The 23,450-nt window shown below is 37.4% G+C and overlaps 1 protein-coding gene across 1 annotated transcript in view; it reads left to right on the top strand.

Annotated features, from left to right (window-relative positions):
* Window positions 1–23,450, top strand: part of B4 (imaginal disc development protein B4) — a 174,519-nt gene that overhangs the window by 128,951 nt on the left and 22,118 nt on the right. Inside the window, exon 3 of the mRNA XM_074106649.1 lies at window positions 20,337–20,474. Within this exon, the coding sequence (XP_073962750.1) occupies window positions 20,337–20,474 (138 nt within the window). The remainder of the gene's footprint in view (window positions 1–20,336; window positions 20,475–23,450) is intronic.

The following is a 23,450-nucleotide window of genomic DNA, read 5'->3' as shown; positions in this document are numbered from 1 at the left end:
ATTTAATTATTTCGAAACATATTATTCGTATATTTTGCTAAGCCAGTAATTCTACTTAATTTCTAACTCTACACTCGTAATTTGTATTGTTAGTTGAACTTCGCCGTTTTTAGAAGACAAGAAAAGTGACAGAAGAAAGGTCAGTATTAAATTATATAAATAAATAGTAGGTACGCAACCTCGCTTAAACAATTAATTTAAGCGTTCGCTGTACTCGTAAATCTTAGAGTGGGCACAGTGAAAAAAGGGTCTAAAAAACATAACCTGCTTTGAACATTTATGTAATCGATTTCACTCATCGATTCTGAACAAACTTGTTATACGTGTAGGTTTTCAGTTATTTAATTAACACCTTATACTTATAATACTGACTGACAGGCAGCGTACATCCTAAACCACTAGAATTACAGACTTCAAATTTGGCAGATACTCGTACATGTTCCTTCAGGATCGTAGTGATGGACTGAGGGGTTTTTCGAATTGCTTCCACATAAACATTCGGAAAAAAAAAACAGAAATATAAGCAGATTTGAACCCAGGACCCTCTAGAGGCCACGCCACAGGCTGCAACGGGGGGTTTTTTATCAGCTTTATGGTTTCGTCGTAACTTACAAAGTAGGCAAAACTTAAAGTAAACTAGTTCACTAATCGAACAATAGAGCACAATTGTCACCTCATTTGTACCAGCGCATAAATCGATCTTACATAAGCGAATATTTAATATTGTATACCCACGCACCGCCATTGTTCCGGGCGCTGATGGGTATCGGGAGAGCATAGGTACGAAGCTTGCACAAATATGTTTGTTTACACCGATAGGTCGAGAGATAAGGCTGGATCTGACGTTCTCTTGCGCTATGATGCCCTGGTAGGTTAGAATGTGTTTGCTAATAAAGTATTGCTTGTTTGTTTGGTTGTCAGATAGGTAGATACCGCACATTAAGCTTGGCTGCGTTTCTATTCGACCAGAGGTGTGCGATACCTCTTAACACACCTCTAGTGGTTACAGCTGAGCGAAGCGAGGATGTAAATGAAGCGTTACTATTGATTAATGACATTCGCACATCTCTGGTCGAAATGCAACCTATTTAGGGTACCTACAAGTATTTTTTTGATCTATGTTCGTATGTGAGTAGGTTTAAAACATAGATTATAGTTATATAAGCTGAAATGGGACTGGACAGACCATTGGGCCCTTGAGCGGTCACACAGATCAAAAATATTGGTTAGTACAAGGCCAATTATATCTTATATCGAGCATTAATAAAATAGCAAACTAACTGCTAGTTCTGATTTTTAACACGTTCGCTGTTAAGACTATCAGATACATGCCAGTACTGTACTCGTATATATCCAAGTTTCAGAACTCGAAAAACAGCGATATCTTTGTACTTTTTAGGGTTCCGTACCCAAAGGGTGCCAACAGGACCCTATTATTGAGACTCCACAGTCTGTCTGTCTGTCTTTCCTTCCGTCTGTCACAGGGCTCTATCTCTTGAGCCGTAATAGTTAGACACTTGACAGATTACGTATTACTGTGGCCGCTATAACAAATACAAAAACAGAATAAAATCAAAATTTAAGGGGGCTCCCATACCACAAACGTGATTTTTGCTGTTTTATTGCTTGATATTAATAACGGCAACAGGTAGACGCTATAAATATTCACACAATACTAAGTTGCAGAATCACTTTTAAAATAAATATTTAAGGGGGGCTCCGGAACAACAAACTTGATTCTCTTGCCTTTTTTTTGTTAAATGATTATGGTACGGAACGGAACCCTTCGTGCGCGAGTCCGATTCGCACTTGGCCAGTTTTTTCTTCCACTCGTTGGTATTCTCAAGTCCTATAGTATAAACAAATATAATATAATACTATAATTTCTCATTTCAAGATAACTTTTTAAACTTACTTTTATTTTTCAAAACAAACTCTTAGCCATCATTCGTCAAGACAAACGAGCCGTCAGTCCCGCCCAGCCCGGCGCACGCGCCGATTGCGAAATATTGCGCGTATTAGTTTCCGTACGTGCTTGACGCTAGCCATACATCGCGCGCATGATGGTTCGCTCGTGATAACTAAATGACCCGGCCCGAGTATACTACTCAAAAGAAAACAGTGAGTTTCATTGGTAAAACGAAAATACTAATAAATTATAACCCCCTTCTTCATAAAACTTAACAAGCCTATGTTAACTAACAAATGCTTTGTCCCTTTCTAACAAGTACAACTGTCGAAGTGACAGATAAGGACAAACGAATTTTAGCGGCATTTTAACTAAAATAGGTTTCATTGTCGTTTATGAATAAGGGGGTAAGTCTTTTCACTCATCATGCTCTTAAAATGCATATTGGGACTAAAGCTCCTCATTACTCTCTAAGGATTAAAGTATTTTTTTATTTACGTTGGAATCCCCTAAACAGCCAATCACGGTGTTCGCGAATGGAGGACTATCGCCATTTTCAGTGATTGTCTATAGACAATTTTTAGGGTGTGGAATAACCTCAAAATTACAACTATACAAGAATATTTAATAAACAATTTAATTTCGTGGAACAATTAATGGCTACGAATATGAATCTGTTCAATTATATTAAGGATGAATTCATTTTATTATATTTGTTTTCAATTTTTAAACTGTTGGCTAAATAAATAATTATGCAAGCATTTAAAACGCCACTTTCAAAAAAAGAAAGAAAAAAATGCGATTTTTTTTGGTAGGTATTTGATTTTGAACAGACGTCCATAAGTAGTATCCTAGTAAGTAGTAGTACTCGTAGGAACATTTTTAAAAAGTAATATTGTAATTTTGAACAGAACGTCGTTTTTTTTCCTCGCATTCGAAGACGTGAACAGTAAATTATTTAACACGAGATAAAACAACGTCGTGTCATTATGGCTTGTTTTTTCCCTTGTTGAACAATCTACTATTGTAATATTCTTTGAGTAAAAATGGTTTTAATACAACATAATATATTGTTAGCTGTAAGCAATTCAAACACAATCTTGTATTGTTTACTGAATAAATATGTCTATGTCTACAAATAAGTTCAATTAAATGTATTCAGGTAAAACCCACAGGTATTTTTGATTTAATTTGACTAACGAAACCCAAGTGGCCCCTTTTTCTTTTGACTAATATATTACGTAATCATGACTCCTGGCCTTTTTATGAAACTAGCTTTATCCTGGGTCCTTGTGGTATTGTTCCACATGGAAGAATAAAAAATGACTAGCTCTCTATAACGTAGGATTTATCTGTTATCTTAATATACATTTTAATTACAAACACGCCGGAAAAAGTATACTGATGTTGGGGATCATTATTCATAACAAAATATTATAAACAATCTTTTTTATACATTTTATGATTTGTCTGTATCTGGCCAGAAAGAAAAAAAAGAACATGTCAAAATGACTAATGAGGAAACACTAATGTTAACAAGTGACATGACTCTGAAGAAGGAGGAATGACTTCAGGTATTAAAACTAAATTCATTTAATTTCTTTCTACATTTACCTATTTTGGAATTTTCTATGAACTTAGGCGGTCTCGTGTATCAACCTCCGCCTTCAACTCACAGTTTAACTGCACTCGCATAGTTGGTAATTAAACAAACACAAACTATTTAGCATTACCGACAACAAAAGGCCGTAATAATTTACGGAGATATCTTTTGGCCCTGGATACAATGCGGACTTGAAGCGAATAGCGGCCATGTTGGTAGCATAACGGTATTCCAATTTCAAATTTGACTTTATCTTTACTTCGATAGGATAGAGTGGCCAGTGCTGTCGGGTTTTGGTCGTGGAATAGTTTCGTGTGTTTATTAATGTTACCTCTTTATTAGAGTAACTTTTTATCTGGGTTCACTAAACGGTTGTACCTAATCTAATTTGCATATAAAGGAACTAATAATATTTGGAAATTGCTTTTTAACGCAAACGTTGTGGATACTTGGTATTATTGATATTCCCTGATCTTACATTTTTTTTAAATAAACTAAAGTCTTTATTAGTCCCATTATCTAATCAATTTAAATAATAGTTATCAAAACAGACTCGTTACAATTTAATTGCTGTGAGGTCCGTATTTACCCGCTACACGCAACGGAACGTGTTGAAGAAATGGGACAATAGTTCACCCAAAGTTCGTCTAGATATCTTAACTGTTCACGATCACGTAACTATAATAACGACCATTATTAACCAAAATAGAGATGTTAAATTATTCCATTTAATAACCTGTAATAAGGCCATGATTATAAAAATTGGTCGGCCGTAATTTTTGGCCGAAGGCTCCTCACTGGCTCTGCTAGAAAAAGATTAATGCTCGCGAGTATCTAAATACGAGTTGCTTTTTGGACCTTAAGTTGTAAGTACTACAGTCGTTGTTGGTGATCGTGTTAGATGGAGAAAGCTGCCCTGATGTACGGCTAAGGTATTGATAAGTGCGCTTCCCGGTCGGCCATGCAAATTATCGTTGTGCCGTGCCCACACTGTGATTTGTCATTGTTGCATGTTGCTTTTTGTTTATGATACACTGGTACTTGAATCGGGAAAATGTGTTTTTTATAATTTAATTAAATTGTGCAACAACAATCTTGGAACTGAATTTTATTTATCCCACTTGCCTTTTAAATCTGATAGATACAACGCTTTGTTATTGAGGATTGCATGTTGTGTAGGATGACTGCTTGATCTATGAGTTAATTCGAATTACTTGGGAGTATTACCTCTATACGAAATGATATAGCTTTTTTAGGTCTTATACCCAACAGGATCATATTATTTGTAAAATATTTCATCGGTTGTCTTTCTGACAATTAGGGAAGAGATAAAGTAATCTAGCCTCAATTTCTTTCACATTTTCGTTCACGAAATTGTCACATTTTCACATAAACAATACTTACTTGTTTTCTTATTTGCACTCATATAATTTTAAACAGTTTCATTCAAATGAGGTATCTAATTAATTTTGTTTCGGAATAAAGTTAAGATACAGAGGCTGCCCTCTTGCACTGTCGTCCAATTTTGGATGCATAACTGACCCAGAGAATGGCCGAATCGTGTTGCACTTTACACTAAAAGTAAAAGAAGCACAAGCAATTGTACTCGACACCTGTAAAGGATGTCAATGGAGGTCAGTGCAGCGAAATTCGACCACTAGGTCGTGTCGTGTACCCGTAGTATTAGCGACCTTGTTGTTACTCCTCGAATTGTGTGGGCTCCTGGTACTTTTGGCGAATACAATGGTGTGAAAATTCCTCTATTTTTATCACCGTTTTTAGGGTTCCGTAGCCAAAATGGCAAAAACGGAACCCAGTTTCGCCATGCCTGTCTGTCCGTCTGATCGCAAGAAATTGCTGTCACCTACAGACGCTTAAGAACTCCAAAGACTTCTCCAACCGTTTATGTGCCACTAGATAAAGAAGTATCCTCGGAAGAAAAACCTCTAAAATCAAAACCTGTCTTAAATAAAAAGAAAAATCCAGGCTAAAGAAAAATCAAGCCTGAACCCCTAGAATATTGATACTTAGTCTAGAATTAAGAAGAGAATATTGTAAAAGTTTCATGGTAAGAAATTCACAACAGGGGTGAAGCTGCGAATGTTAGCTAGTAATGACCAACTACGTACTATACTCAGGGACGATAAAATGATAGCAAAAGTGGCACCATACTTGGAAAAATTAAGTATATCAGAGAAGGAGATACAGTAAATGTTCTGTTTTATCATGGTTGACACAGGATCGTCTCGTCATGGCTAAATAGGAGCCCGCCTGTGTAAGAATCTATCCAAGCTTCACATTATCTAAGTTTTCACTGGCGTGTAAAAGCGTCCCAACTTCTCATATACCCTTTCTGTAGCATTTGCCTGTGGACGCCGCGTTGTCTCCTTTGTTTGACCCGGCGCGGGCGTTGTCCGTTGTGCAAGCCCTGTTTATTGTCAGTATTCCGATTTTACGTAAGATTGCGTGCACCCTGATAGGGCCGGATTATCGGTGATAGATGAGGCAATATCGTCTTTAACTGAAATCATTTAGTTTAGAAATTAGAAAACAACCAAGGGAAATGAATAATTTTGATTTAAAAACTGATTTACTGACATCATGGTCTGGTCATGAATGTCATGATAGTTACGTTGATAGGATCATAGTAGTTATGATGAAAAGTATTATATAGAAACTGCATGAATTATTTGCCAGGTTTTTACTTAAACAAAATACATCTACGTAATCACCGGAACGCGTTCACAAATAACCAATCTTTTATCAATTTTGAAGACTGATATTGACTGGTTATCGGACTAGCATCATCTTCACAGATCAACTCTGGAAACTCTGGAATGAACTGTCGCCTGCGGTATTCCCGGACCGATATGACCTTCAAGCCTTCAAGAAAAGAGCGTACTCCTACCTAAAAGGATGGCAACGCACTTGTGACTCTTCTGCTCTTGCAGGTGTCCATGGGCGACGGTAATTGCTTACCATCAGGCGATCCGTTTGCTCGTTTGCCCCCTATTCCATTAAAAAAACTAATCTAGAGAGACTATAGGCAGAGCTGTTGTTAGTGATCATACTCGTAAGGTGCGCTTTTATAAAAGCAGTGCGGAGGAGTGCAGAATGTAGCCAACCATATTAATTGAAGTCCACGTTTCTTCCCACTTCCCTTGTAATGGATAATATGACGTATAATTCGAACATCATCCATCCATACTAATATTATAAATGCGAAAGTGTGTGTGTTTGTATGTTTGTTCGTCTTTCACGTCGAAACGGAGCGACGGATCGACGTGATATTTGGCATAGAGATAGTTTATGGGCCAGAAAGTGACATAGGCTACTTTTATCCCGAAAAAATGCACAGTTCCCGAGGGAACAGCGCGCGATAACCGAATTCCACGCGGACGAAGCCACGGGCAAAAGCTAGTAAAATAATAATTCCAAGATGCAATTCTAGTAAAAACACAATTGGATAATACAAATTTATTTGCTTCAATAAAAATAAATAGTTGGTCAACTGAGTTGGCAAAAAGTACTTTAGTTGATTGACAATGGTCATCTTATGTAGATGCAGAATATGTTCTGCTCGTCACTCTGCACATTACTCTTTCATAGATATTATTATGTGTGATTAAACACAAAATGAGTTACTACATTTACGTGTTTCTACAAAATCAAACAACCATTCCCGTTAAGACGAAAAAACAGGTCCGAATGTTAATGAAAAGCTCAGAAGCTCTGTTTGTCAGTAAAGCTTTTGGCGTAATGTACCATAAACTTTTACCTGTGTCAATAGTGGCGCAACTCGAGATAAAACCTTTCGCCTACGTTGGATGGATTACAACTATGTAGTCATAAGTGCATAACATTGTGATGAGTGATGACGTGTTAGGTCACGATATTATAAATGATGTAGAATAAGTAGATGGATATATGTCCGGAAATACATACACGACATGTCTAAACTAACATTATAGAGAGAAGATTTGGTTGTGTGTTATTAAGCTTAAGATTATTTATTTCTCATAAGATACTGAGAAAACACATTTTTCATAAGAACTAAATCAAATGCGCAAACGGTTATGCTAACAAAGTGGGTAAGTAGAAAAGAAATACAAACAGGTACCTACAGTGAGTTAGAATGCAAGTATAAAATGCATGGCAAGTTACACTCTCATTTTAACTGTCGTTTAAATGTTACTTGTGAAATAATATTAATTACAGTTTCAGCTATTATCAGTATTTTTTTTATTAGTTTGGTTATCCTTACTTCAGCGCCACCTAGTCGTCACAGAGAACAACTGCATCGCACTAGCAAAGTTTCTCAACTAGGACAACTTGTGACGTTTTGGTGACGCCAATGATCGCCTCCCCTCTTACTAATCTCATACTTAATAGAGATGCGAAAGTAATTCTGTCTGTCTGTATGTCTGTTTCGTGTAAATAAAGATAAATAAAATACAATGCTCTTTTCTCAAAAAACACGACTTACACGACATAACAAGCAATTCAGAAAAAAAATGTAAGTAATTAAGAAATTAAAAAAATATGACATGGCAACCCTTGGAAAGCGAAAGAAAGAAGAAACTCGTAACTGACTGTGATGACCCCTATCTCACCTGATGTTAAGTGCAGCAGTTCTACTACGAAACTCGAAACTCGAAGTTCGTGTCGTGCGGTCCCTCTGACACTTATACTATTTAATACGAGAACGAGAGGGACGGCACGATAGCCCTGCAGATGACGCCAAAGGTGTATTGAAATTCTCAACTTACTGTTTTAAAACTACGGACCAGGTTCTGAATAACCTAACCTAACCAACAAAAAGATGAAAAACCCCCGACTTTGTCACTTCAAAGTCCAATATCTCAAAATCGCTAGAAAACTTGATTTCAAATGAAAAGAACTGCATTCAAATCGGTCCACCCGTTTAAGAGCTACGGTGCCACAGAAAGATACACAGACACACATAGCGGTCAAACTTATAACACCCCTCTTTTTGCGTCGAGGGTTAAAAAAGTTCATTGTAGAAAAGATATGTTATATCATCTCCAATTTGTCTATCTTTTAAGGGGAGGCCAAAGTTCCAGCGGGGCGGGATGCAGGTAAAGTAGCAGCCCACAGCTAGTAACTTACACATTCTTACCTGCTTCGCACTAAGACTCGAACTTAAATCGATGATCCAACTTGTGATCTACAGCGCCAGTATCAGCGCGCGCGCAGACAGCCGATATTGGCCGAAGCAGGGCGTTGACCCGCCCGAGCCGGATGCGATCTAGCCCGCAAATGGGGCATTAGGTCGCCGGGAAACACTAAAATTTAAATACTATACTTTAATTTTGCTAACTCTTTATCCTACTACTAATAATATTATTAATCACAAAAGTGCGTGTGTGTGTGTGTGAGAGAGAGAGAGAGAGAGAGATGAAATTTGGCACTGTTGTTTATAATGAAACGTCGTCATTTCTAAGTATAATGCAAAAATTAGGAAATTTACTAAAATCCCTGAATTTCAATGCAACTGCTAAATCTGTTGATTTAAGCCGGCATAGTGAACAGCCAGCGATCAACTAACTATTATACAGTGTGTTAATAAGGTGAGGTTAAAGTAACGTATTTCTGTAACTTAACCATGACATTAATTTAATGAATAAACTCAGATTCAGACTTTTTTAACTTTCGAACAAAACTATAATTGCCAGCAATGTATGTATTGAGCCGTAATAGTTAGACACTTGAAATTTTTACACATTATGTATTACTGTGGCGGCTATAACAAAGTCAGAATAAAATTAATATTTAAGGGGGGCTCCCATATAAGAAACGTGACTGTTTTGCCGTTTTCTTGCTTGATATTGATAACGGCAACTGTTAGACGCTTGAAATATTCACAGAATCTTTCGTTTTATAATCACTTTATAAATAAATAATTAAATTGAAATAAAATAAATATTTAAGGGGGCTTCCATATAACAAACTTGATTTTTTTGCCATTTTTTGCTAATGTCTAATGTTGTATAGATAATGGTACGGAACCCTTCGTGCGCGAGTCCGACTCGCACTTGGCCGGTTTTTTATATTACCAGCGCTTTTGGTAAGACCATTATTATCAAATGCGAAAGAAAAGTATCAAATTAGTATTCGTCATTTATAAGAAACACTAAACAATAATGTACGAACATTCCTAACTCGCCACACTCACAGTCACCCCAGTAACAATGGGATTGCACACTCAGTGCATAGCATTCACCGCTTGCGTCAGTGCAACGTTGCATATTATGAGTCTATACCTACTTTATAGAGAGGAGTGGTCTTAACTGAGTAAAAAAATGGGGGGGGGGTGTTCTTAGTATAATAATTAGTGATGGGCCAACTTCGGTTTAATCTGTCATCTTGGATAACAGGATAAAGGAACGGAACCCTTTGTGCGCGAGAGGACTCGTGGTTTTTTTAATACGAGTAGATTTTTTAAACCATTGTTAAAAATGCGAAAGAAAAGTATCAAATTAGTATTCGTCATTTATAAGAAACACTAAACAATAATGTTTGAACATTCCTAACTCGCCACACTCACAGTCACCCCAGTAACAATGGGATTGCACACTCAGTGCATAGCATTCACCGCTTGCGTCAGTGCAACGTTGCATATTATGAGTCTATACCTACTTTATAGAGAGGAGTGGTCTTAACTGAGTAAAAAAAGGGATGGGGGGGGGGGTGTTCTTAGTATAATAATTAGTGATGGGCCGAACTTCGGTTTAATAAACCGCGATACGAGTAGATAGATTTTTAAATTTGATTGTTGAAAACACCCTTTAATGATTAAAAATACTTAAGTAATGTTTAAGTAGTTTGTGAAAATTGTGAACCAAAAACTTTTTTAATTCAATTTACGAATTGTAATCAAGATGTTTATTAAAAGAACCTATAAAAACCTACAAAAATTATTTAAATTTTGTTCCATATTTTACTGATATGACAGACATGCTTTCTTTTAATTTCAGTCAAAATAGTAAAAGCAGGAGATTTTATTTGTAGTGCCGAATTTACACCGAATTTCGGCCGAATGCCGAAGTTCTGCTCAAGCTGCCGAATTTCGGTTAAACTGAATATAAAACGAATTTCGGCCCATCCCTAATAATAATTATGGCATTGCCTAATTGGTAAATGTACAACAATATGACAATAGTCCTTTCATTTCGCACGTCTCTTTTTTACAAACTTTTCATTAGGTCAAATACATTTTATTATAAAACTGTAAATTAATAGGAGTAATTAGGTTTTTTTTTATAAAAATCTGGAAATATTTACAGTTTTAGAATAAAATGCATATGGCCAAATGAGATATTTGCGTAACGAACCATTTGCAAAAAAATGGTTAAACATTAATGAACCCGCTGTGTACTCATCTACGAGACAGTTGTGTAATTTTAATAGAGTGGTATATCTATTGTATTTGTATAGTCTAAATATGAACCGGTCTAAATCCTGACCTGTAGCAGGTTTAGCTTCAGACAGTGACAGACACGCACACACTTGTTGTAACCGCGGCTTGTAATTAATCGTTATTGTTTGCATGTTAATTGAATGTGTCGGCATGTGTTATTAAATTTATATACAAATTTTGTTTTGTACCTAAGATATCAGGCTCTGGACAAGTTTCAAACCGTACTTCAGGAATATATGCGTTGGTACATTCCGACCCCGTGGGAATATCGGGGCAAAAAGAAGAACAGATAGCTCAGTGGTCAGAGAACCTAACTACGAAGGTTCAGGTCCCGGATTGGATCCGCGGTCGGAGACGATATTTGCATGAAAAGTACGAATGTTATTATCGAGTCGGTGTTTAATATATTTAAGTACGTTTATCCATTACCTAGCACCCATAACACAAGCTTTGCTTTGTTTCATCATCATCATGTCAGCCGAAAGACGTCCACTGCTGGACATAGGCCTCCCCCAAGGCTCTCCACTCAGACCGGTCTTGTGCTTTCCGCATCCACCGCGATCCCGCGATCTTAACCAGGTCGTCGCTCCATCTTGTTGGAGGCCGACAGATCGTCTCCCGGTCCGCGGACGCCTTTCGACCCCATCGGCCATCAGTTCTGCAATGTGCCCCGCCACTGCCACTTCAGTTTCGCAATTCTTCGGGCTATGTCTGTGACATTAGTTCTACTGCGGATATCATCATTTCTGATTATATCCCGCAGAGAAACCCCGAGCATAGCCCTCTCCATAGCCCTTTGAGTGACTTGATTTGTTTAGGACTAGGTAAATTTTATTGGTGTCAAGTGTCCACGGGAATTTATTATTTATTAAATTGTTGTGATAATGATATTGGTGTTAATTTTAGTGAAAGCGCGTTACGCTGTAACAAAGTTAGTCAATTGCATTTGTTTCTTTTATTGTGCACAGCAAAGAGTTTACATGTCGCTTGCATGTTGCCGTGCTCAATATACCTACATAAATCTAAAAAAAAAAAATTTTTTTTTTCCTATCGTTGTTTTGTGTGTTTGTGGAGTCGCAGTGCAAGTTAAAATTTGTATTAGTTTGTATGTACTGTATTTGTTGTATGTGTAGCATTCTTTTCTTTACACATAAAGTTTTTACTTTACTTTACATACTATATAACTCCATTAGCGGAATTATGTTAGGGTACTGCCCGAATCCCGTAAATTTGAACAAGCAATCCACTTCTTATGGATCCCGACTCTATATTACAATCTTCCCGATAAATATATGTATACTGCCGTGGGATGGGAACTTTTACAATCATTTAATCCCATTAGTAATCATTGAGACATAAGTATGTAAATAAGGCTCCGATGTCGTATTAATTATGCGACGAAGAACTAGGCTAGTGACACATGAGCAGTGAAGTTATCTTTCACTTGTTGGGTAGGTACAGAATTAAACCTTTCAAAATACATAACTTTGTACTTACGTTTATTTATTTTTGAAAGAATTCAATTAACTTCAATCAATATCTTTTTGGTGATATAGCTCGATCGATCGATACCTATTATCGATGATTCCGCCAATGTCGAGTTGAAGAAAACACACAATAAATTTAATCTTGTTTTTTTTTTCATCCAAACAAATATAAAATATATACAAAATTAAACAGTTCATCTCACGATTATAAGTCAAGAACCGTTCTACTAGTTTCGGTCTTTTCGAAAAATTTCGTATTATGATTTGATTGTTTGTTTGTTTATACTCTTTATTGTACAAAAAGGCACAATAATTTGATTTTTTAAACACGTTTCAGACAGAGATGAAGTATATGTCGTCTTTGCTTTAGTATAGAACGGGCTTTAGCGCGCAGGCGTGGATTGACCGGAGTATTAGGAACATGTTTGGATGAAGGCATAATACATTATTAACCTAATTTAACACCACTGGTTGATCTGCTATCTTTGATTGATGATATTTGTTGTGCCATTAAGATGATTTTAAATTGATTGCGCGTACACATTATGATAGCTTAGATCTTAAGATTGAAAATATAAATAACTTAATATATTACTTGCGTAATTAAAAAAAAAAAGTTTTTCTTCAAGTTCAAACGTGATGTAATATATTTTCATATTTGAAACATACGAGCGGATTTAGAACCGCCTGGTCGATATGACTCAAAATTTATTTTACTAAGTAAGTATAAGTAAATTAAGAAAAAACCGGCCAAGTGCGCGACGGACTCGCGCACGAAGTGTTCCGTACCATTATATATACAACATTAGACGTTAGACATCAGACAACAAATCAAGTTGGTTGTATGGGAGCCCCCTTAAATAAACATTTTATTTTAGTTTATATTTTTTTTAATTTATTATAAGTACAACTAAACATTCTGTAAATATATCAAGCGTCTACCTTTTGCCGTTCTTAATATCAACCAAAAAACGCCCCCCTTACATATCTATTTTATACTGTTTTTAGTATTTATTGTTAAGCGGCCTCACTAATACATAATCTATGAAAATTTCAAGTCTCTATTAAGTCTCAAGAGATAGAGCCCTGTGACAGACGGACAGATGGACGGACGGACAGACAGCGGAGTCTCAGTAATAGGGTTCCGTCGACACCAGCAGTTGCAGATGCAGTTGCAAGTAAAATTTCATCCAGTTTTAGTGATTGGATTGACATGAAATTTTGTTTCGGATATGTTGTAGTCTGGATGACAATGGGAGTATGTACAGTATAAAAATCATTTTTTTATGAAAAGACTTTTATTGAATTTAATAATTTTGTCTTTTATTTTGTGTTATTTTGTTAATTTCTGGAAATCAAACATTTTTAACAAGAAGCCAGAAAATAACAGAAAAATGTATTTATTCCACGTCAGTTATTCTTTTGATAACTACTTTAATAGGACTAAAAATACATGACCTTTATTTGACTTTGGTTTTTTTGGTGCAAAAGACATCAACGCGTCTCTTCCCATAACAAACATTTTTAGAAACTTTTTCATCAACTTATTACCTCGGCCTATATGTATACGTCTCACTGCAGGACACAGGCCTCCCTTCAGAACGAAAACGCTTGGGTCCTAGTTTCCAGTCTAATGTGGACTGAGAACTTCACACACACAATTGAATTTCATCGCTAGTGTGTGCAGGTTTTATAAACTCCTACCTAATTTGTTCTGGCCAGTATTTAAACAAAAAAACCACCATATCCATAAAAAACCCATCAAATTCTCTTTCACTTGAAAAAAAGCTCGTTCCCGTCCCGTGCGCAGGAGTGGACGACCTTGTGAGGTCGGCGCGGGTTTTTACCAGCACAGAGTACCGAAGGGGAGACTTTGACTTTAATCGGGGATCCTTACGACTGCCATAATGTTATAAGTCATAATGTAATGTTTGTCATAATTCAATGAAAGTATTAAAAATCAGAGCAAGGTGGAAGCCATGGTGGCCTAGTGGTTTGACTTATCGCCTCTCAAGCAGTGAATCATGGGTTCAAACCCCGGCTCGCACCTCTGAGCTTTTCGGAATTCATGTGCGAAATTAAATTTAAAATTAACCACGAGCTTTACAGGGAAGGACACCATCGTGAGGAAACCTGTACAAACCTGCGAAGCAATTCAATGGAGTGTGTGAAGTTCCCGATCCGCACTGGGCCCGCGTGGGAACTACGGCCCAAGCCCTCTTATTCTGAGAGGAGGCTTGTGCCCAGCAGTGGGACGTATATAGGCGGGCAGATATTTGTATAAATATGAATGTTTTTCTCGGGTCTTGGATGTTTAATATGTATTTAAGTATTTATCTACATATATAAGTATGTTTATTCGTTGCCTAGTATCCATAGTACAAGTTTTGCTTAGTTTGGGCCTAGGTCAATTGGTGTCAAGTGTCCCATCTAATTTTGTACTTTGACTTTGATCCCTCTGCTGGTTACTCTGTGCAAGTGAGAGTGGCGGGGGAACAACCGCGTTATGATCCCGCCTCAGACGCGCAGCCTACTTTAGGATGCGATGGATGGGAATGCAAGTTTTTTTTTACATAAAAACTATCTTTTACCCCTGGTTTCGTACGTTTAAACTAAAATGTGGCAGCTGAATTGCCCTTTCTTCAAAACTTATCGGCAATGAAGCAAAAATAATATCTTGTCTTACAAATAAACAATTTTACTCGCAAATGTGATGAAAAACATTGTATGTCGCAAGGGCGGTACTAGAATAACGAACAACGACTCATTAAAGCCCTCAGTCTTCGACTTCGGGCTTCTAATAGACTATCGTTCGTAATTCCTTATTTACCGCCCTTAAGAAACAATGTACTATTATTGTACAGTCAATTGTAAAATATGAATTTATTCAAAGCTTCAAAAATATGGACCACAGACTCTTATTCCGACGCAGTAACATGTAGTAACATATTTTTGAGTGGTTGGAATATATACTTATTTTTGCACTTACATAAAAACATAAAGTAACAAGATAATAAGGCGTAAAAAGTCGAACTTATCCCTTTAAAGGAGCTCTTCCAGTTAAACTTTGACCACTTGACAGGATATCAGAAACAAGAGTAGACACTCCGTACGAGTATAGGAAGTGCCACGAGAGTTGAAGTGAATGATTACACACACAGCTACAACATGTCGTGTAATGACAGCAGGATTTTGACATTTACTCATTCATTTAATTCATTCTCCTTTTGTGCATATAGTTCTTTTTGTAGCTGTGTGTGTAATCATTCACTTAAAGTCTCGTGGCATTATCTAGTTATACAATGAAAAGATAAAAGAACCGAAGGGGGGAAAGAGAAAGAGAGAGAGGAGTAGTAGGTAAATATGTAGTAGGATTTAAATGAAGACTTATTGTTCAGTGTAAGGTTACGCAGTTATTAAGCAATAAGTAACTTAGTTTAGTGATTCAGTACCCAACTTGATTCCCTAAGCACTGCACACATGCATTTTGCATTGCAAATGGCCGACATTGAATAATAATGTCTGTATTGACGCGCCGCGTGAACTGTCATGCAAATAAATGGAATAGAATAATGAGATTGCTGGAAGCATGTCCTGCGGCGTGGTTAAAGGAAAAGAACTTACAATAAAGGCTGCTGCAGTCGCTGCATTGTCTCGGGTTCAATTAAATATAGTAGTTTATTGTTTTTTTTTATTCGACTAGATGGCAAACGAGCAAGTGGGTCTCCTCATGGTAAGAGATCACCACCGCCCATAAACATCTGCAACACCAGGGGTATTGCAGATGCGTTGCCAACCTAGAGGCCTAAGATGGGATGCCTCAAGTATTTATATTGTAGTTTATGTATTATATTGTTTAAAAGACTGTATAGATAGTAGCTTCCACAATTTTTTTCCCTTCTTAAACCGTGGTCCGGTTGTGTAGTCGGGCATCCGGACTGTGGAAAATTTCTTTTTTCGATTGTCCGGTGGCGATACTGTTTGGTTGGTTGTACATCTGTACACTGTACCTTGGTCCGGTAATATCTGCCACCGAAACAATCGAAAAGTACAAATCCTTAGTCCGGCTGGCGAACGCGAACAAATCCCCCATAATGTTCTCACAATCATAAACTACTATTTTTATAGTACTGGTGCCCGGCGTATAAAAGTACTGTCCACCTTTCCTGGTTATAAATTTCGGTTGAGACATGTTATTATTTAATTTTATTGATTTAAAATTAATACAACCAACGCAATGCGATTTTGATAAACAATAAAGTCAGATCACTGTCAATATGAATGTTTCGTCTTTTATCTTTGAATAATTACCATACTTCACTAAAGAGTGACACTCGAGCAAAAAGATTACATTCTGATTTATTACAAGTGGTTAAGATTTTCCATGGTCCGGTTGACCGACAGCTGAAAATTATTTCTTTTCCTTGGAGCGGTTAACCGTATCACGGAAAAAATAAATTTTCCACAGTCCGGCTGGCCGGACTACACAACCGGACCACGGTTTAAGAAGGTTTTTTTTTACTCTTAAACTCACTCTTTGTCGGACCCTAACTGATTACTCCTCTCATCTACTCAGGTTGACTGGTAGAGATCCCTTAAAGGGATAAGTCCGCCTTTGTACAAGTATCTCAAAGTTTGTCAATTGTGTTTTGTTTCTTTTCTGTTGTACAATAAAGAGTTTACATACATACATACAAATGTTAAGGCTGCTGTCCACCGAGTGATTGTGTGCATTTGAGGATGCGCTGCGAGGGTGTTTTTCATGAACCAATAGAAGCGCTTCATTTACCTATCCACGTGAGCTGTTTCTATTAGACATGCGCGGAGCGAGGATAGCTAAAGCGTTTCTTGAAAAACACATTCATATTCGTTTAGTGAAAACCGGCCAAGAGCGTGTCGGACACGCCCAAAATAGGGTAACATAGCCATTACGAAAAAATTAAGTAATATTTTTCTAAGGATTTCGAATTTTATTATTATATTTTATCATCCAAGTTTAGGTATATTTTATACCTTAGGCTGCTATTTACTCTTAAACTAGTACTAATAATTCTCAAACAAACTTAGCCGTTATAGTTTTCCTTGAAAGTTAAATATACTTACTACCATCCTGAACTTTTTCTCACTTACTGTGAGGTCTCACACTCAAATCAAATGGTTTCGACTGTACTTTCTCCTGTACTAATTAATAATACGGTATTTGACTATTTTGTATATGTTTTATAAATAAAAACTACACAATGCCTGTTATCGAATAGAAAACTATTTTAAGCTACCTTTTACAAATAACAGAGTTATAAGGTTTGAAATTCAAGATTAAGTAGACAGAGAAAGACATACTGGCTTGTGACGTCACACGCCAGTACAGCCATACTTGCTGCATAGAGAGAAAAGCGTTTGAGAAAGAGACAGGTATATAGATTTTTTCAAAAAATAAACTATAAATCAATTTTCAACGATTTAAATTTTCTCTTCGCTAAACACTATCTGTATATATTTTCATAATAATATTAAGATATGGCAAAATCAGGAGTTGTCAAATACCGTATTACCTACAACATTCTTCACGTTAAATTCAATGAGGTGTTTTTGAACCTTTAATGGAATACAGTAAAAACAGGGTTAACGTTAAAGCGGCGACCTTTTCTTGATTAGGGCATCGGAAGGGTTAAATTTAATGCCACATGTCTAAGGTCACGTACGAAAATGCGTCTTATAAACAGTTAGGTAAGGTCGTAAATTGATAGCGATTAGCAGTTTTAGATTCGACTTTTTTACTGATTTTCATCGGAATTTAAAGAAGTACTTAATAGGTCAACTGTTAGTTGTTAGCTTACGTTGTTAGTAATGAATTATTTAACAAGTGTGCGTATCTAGTGGCATAATTGTTGAAAGACATAATGTCAATATATATTTAATGTAATTTGTCATTATTTATTCGAAATTGAAAATACAAACTGAAAATATAGATGCACAGAAAAACCAGAAAAATAAGACCATCACTGGGAATCGAACCCAGGTCCTCGGTAATCCGTACCGCGTGCTATACCGCTACACCACTGATGGTCCATCAGTGACCAGATTCCCAGTGATGGTCTTATTTTTCTGGTTTTTCTGTACATCTATATTTTCAGTTTGTATTTTCAATTTAGGTTTTACGGGATGACCGTAAAAGTAAACATTTGGAATTGAAATAAAAAATACAAAAAGATTCCAAAAAACCAATCTTAATTATTTATTCGGTTTTTTTTTTAAATGGTCAGATGGTGTTTTAGGCAGACAACTGTAAGGTTAAGTTAGGTTTGTTTTAAAACAATTCAGAAAAAATAATGGATTCAGAGAAAAAGAGTTATGATACAGTACATTGTGACTAACACTACATAATGAATGACCTTTAACAATTATGCCAGCCAATATAGACCAATTTAGCATGCATTTTATGCTGCGTTAAAAACTATTTTTTTTGTTCACCACTTAAGAAAAGCCGTGGGCTTACTAGTTTGACCTATTACCTCTCAAGCAGTGGGTCGTGGGTTCAAGCCCGGGCTCGCATTTACTTTCGAAATTTACCACGAGCTTTACGGTGAAGGAAAAAATCGTCAGGAAACCTGCACTCACTGGCGAAGAAATCTAATGCTGTGTGAAGTTCCCAATCCGCACTGGGCCCGCGTGGGAACTACAGCGCTAGTCCTCTCATTCTGAGAGAAGGCTTGTGCCCTGCAGTGGGACGTATATAGGCAGAGATGATGATGATGATGACATAGGAGTTTTATTTAGACGAGTGCAGCCCTAACTGTCGATAACTGTACACACCTACATTATGCCTTATTGAAAAAACTACCGGTTATAGTTTACCATCATAATAAAATAATCTTGTGGTATAATTTAATGAGATATCGTTTTATGGGAGCTTCTATGGTTATAATTGCTTGGTGTTACTGAACATGGGTTTATGCGTTGTTTCACTCCTTCGCGAAAATTTACTATCTATTTTAAGGAGCGGCCACACCGCTGCTCAAAATACGGAGACGGTACGGAATCGCAGTGACGTTGCCATAAACATCAGGACCTTACCGCATGCTCTCCACACAAAACTGTGACGTTCACGGCACGTCACTGAGATTTTGCACCGTCAGTGTACTTTGAGCAGTGGTGTGGAGGGCATGCGATCAAATCGTGACACCTACGGCATATCGCTGCGATTCCGTACCGTCTCCGTATTTTAAGCAGCGGTGTGGCCGCTCCATTATACTTTACTTACTTGTTTTACTTGTTTGTATTTTCATTGTAACTAACCTCTATGGATTCTGTCCGAAATAAATGGCTTATTATTATTATTATTATTCTGTGGTAGAGCTTTAGAGAGTGGTTAGACAGGCCTCTGGATAAAATGTACCAAGTTCGAAACTCGAAACTCGAAGTTCGTGTCGTGCGGTCCCTCTGACACTTATACGAGAGTGAGAGGGACGGTACGATACGAACTTCGATTTTCGAACTTCGGAGCAGGCCCTCAGGGTCGCATAATCACGGCAGTGTTTTTTTGTAGGCTGGTTCTCGACTTGCAGCTGCCGCGGCGACGTCCAGCCGAAGTATGCCATTTATATCAATATTGCCTTATTTAACGACTAGGGAAGCTTCCCTAAAAGCCTCTAAAGCTATAGACAGTAGGTAGATCTAAGCCTCTTCGTACTAGGCTTGCATAATGGCGGCAGTGTTTGTCCGCAGTCTGGTTCTCAGCTTGCGGCTGCCGCGATACGCACTGCTGAAATCATATCATATCATATCCCCTTATTTAACGACTAGGGAAGCTTTAGTAGAAAGGAGGTACTAAGACTACTTAAGACCTCTGTATAAGTTGTACTAGGCTCGCATAATCATGGAAGTGTTTGTCCACAGGCTGGTTCTCGGCTTGCGGCTGTCGCGGCGGCGCGCTGGCGGCACCGCGCGGCTCCGTTGCGGCTTTACTTCGCGCGCGCGCCTTCGCGCTCGTGTCGCCGCGCGCGCTCACCGCGTACCGCGCCCGGCCCACCTCAGGTACAGCCATCATCATCATCATCATCAGCTCTGGAAGACGTCCACTGTTAAACAAAAGCTTACCGACGCTAACGACTGCTGCACCTCTTCGTCGATCCTTAACAGATTGGTCCTCTCATCCACTCAAAGGTTGACTGGTAGAGATCCCTTAAAAGATCGTTAATTCGGGACCTATTTCGTCAAAAATTCCTTTGAATTGTCATACAAAATGACAGATATTCGATCTTAAAGTGGTTCTCAAATTACGCTCGTGACTGTGGTACATGTATCTCAAAGTTTGTCAATTGTATTTTTTTTTGTACTCGTGCACCAAAGATTTTACATACATAAATACATACTAATAGCATCTCAATCTCACCTCTATCCACCGGTTTATCATCGTGCTATCAGCCTTAGGACGTCCATAGGCATAGACCTACCCTATAGATCTCCAGTTGCTTCAGTTGAAAGCGGCATCCACCCGTTTGCCCGTTACTAAATTCAAATTATGTATTTTGTTTTGAAAACGCGGCGTGCTGTTTCCATAGGATTCAATAGAGCAAAGATCTGCCTCACGCAGCTCTCGGTCATTCTTATTTTATCGTGCACCCGTCTAATTGACAAGATTTCATATTTCTAAGACTATAATTTGATTCGTTCTCTGTATTCTGGTTGGAAAGAGAAAGACGCTGATATTTTTAAAATTTCGCTACGATTATTAATTAATTTATTACTATTTTTAGATGTGCTTATTCCAAAACTACCACACAAAAGATCCATTACTTTTGTCTAGTCTCTATTAAAAAAACACGTAAAAATGACTTTGCGCCTATACAGGACGCTTATAAAAAAAACAAAGGACACTATACAGGCTACTTATAAAAAAAAATCTGACGTAGAAGTTGTCAAAATTATGAGAGCTCCTTTTTCTGGTGAAAAAGACAAAGGAATCATATCTATTCTGTGGTAGTGTTGGCAAATTCAGTTTTTTTTATAAATATTTTCCCTTGTTCAGGAGGCAAAACTCTTTCGATTCCTGTAGTAATTTACAGGTGTTAAAAAAATGAAATCTTGTCAATTACCGTACCGCTTTTTTTGTTAGGCAAAAGCGACAAGGCACTGAAACTGAGTGGACATCTAGAAAAAGGATGGCTGCCATTTACATTCATCTGAACACTCAAGTCTAATTACCGTGTCACTAGTGCGGTAAAAAAGCGGTACGGTAATTAGACAGGTGCTCAATAAAATGATAATGGCCGCTCTGCTCTATTAGATGACATGAAAAAAGCACCTGCGCGAATTAGCTGAGGCCCTAAAAAGAGACACACATGCAGCTCTTGTAAAATAAACGTTTTGGTATTTGATCCGCCTGGAGAACGATCTCTCTATTGTATGTCCTTGCTACATAAGCTACTTACTTATTATTAGGTATTATCATTTTGAGAGGTGGTCTGTGTCCTGTAGTGGGGCGTTTAAAAGCTGGGATGATAAAGTTTATGGGTCTCCCCGTATCTATTGACGCGGACGCGGACCAAACAACGCTTTGTGTCCACGCAATAAGGGCGAAAAAGACGTCGATCGGCTCGCGCCATTTTTGTACAACTGCGTTGTTTTGTTTTTATTTTTCAATTTTGTGTTATTCATTGCCTATTTTGTCACAAATGTATTGAAAAACGTCGTATGATACACGGTTGGCAAGGTTTTACAAACTCGTAACGATGAAAACCCTCGCCTTGCGGCTCGGATTTATCGTCAACTCATTTGTAAAACCTAACTTACCAACCTCGTATCACAAATAACTATTTACCGACGAGAAGATGTCTTTTTCGCTCTTATTGCGTGTAGTGTTGCCCAAATTCAGTCTTGGTCTTGCAGTCTTGGTCTTGTTCTTGCGTTTTTGCAAACCAAGACCAAGAACAAGACCGGTATTTTAGCAAGACCAAGACCAAGACTGACCGTGCAAGACTTGAGCAAGAACAAGACATAGCCTGCAAGACTCTTGCGTCTTGCAGCTAGGACTTAGCGCTATTTCACTGAGTAGTTAGTGTAACAGTTCGTGTATAGGTAGGTACGCTTAGGAGTTCTATGAGACGCAAAAACTGTATCAAAGAATATTGAAAAACTGGACTATGCGCATTACGACTAATACCATAAACATAGCGAATAAAAAAATATCTATTAAAATCAACTGAGTGCATGCATAGTTATGTTAACCATCGGCACTTTGATAATGCGGCATCAAAGGTTTGTACTTACTTCTCAAAGAAATTTGCCGCTTTTCGGAAGTATATGGTTATGATACACGCGGCTTCTTTTGAATCTAAAACAATCGTTGCCGCCACGCCGAAATCATACATTTGACACTATTTGATTGCCGCCATAGGGCGTAGGTATACTCATGCAAAATAATTTTCGAATTTTAGATACCTACAGGTGTTCCAAAGAATAAATAAGTTTCAGAGTGCTTAGAATGAAAATGAATACATTATACTGATCACGCAAGTAGTATTATGATTAGGATAAAATGGTAAGGATAGGTAGTAGATGTCATATTAATTCATTCTAGTAAGTATATATTATAATATTGATTACTTATATGGTTTTAAACTAATTACTTAGGTACTATTATTGTACATTTAGTCATTTTTCGAATTTCTTATCAAATCTTCAGTTATTTATTAATCTGCTTGATCTTTACTATGGCTATGTTAATTCAAGCTCACAATGTTCCAATTCTAATACGTTTTTCTAAGATTTAAAGTAAACTTTAATAAATAGTAAAAGACTAATAGGTAATTGCAAGACTTGCAAGACTCTTGCTGCAGACCAGACCAGACCAAGACTGGAGCGCAAGACCAAGACCAGACCAAGACCAGGTGTATTGGCGCAAGACCAAGACCAAGACTGGCTAAGTCTCGTCTTGTTCTTGCATTTGGGCAACACTTGCGTGGACATAAACCGTTTTTTGATCGCTTAAGCCGACCGCGTCGATAGATG

Source organism: Choristoneura fumiferana, chromosome 24 (assembly GCF_025370935.1).
Source record: "Choristoneura fumiferana chromosome 24, NRCan_CFum_1, whole genome shotgun sequence".
Lineage (NCBI taxonomy): Eukaryota > Metazoa > Arthropoda > Insecta > Lepidoptera > Tortricidae > Choristoneura > Choristoneura fumiferana.
The sequence above is the reverse complement of the archived record's forward strand: the minus strand, read 5'-3'. Positions and strand labels throughout refer to the sequence as shown.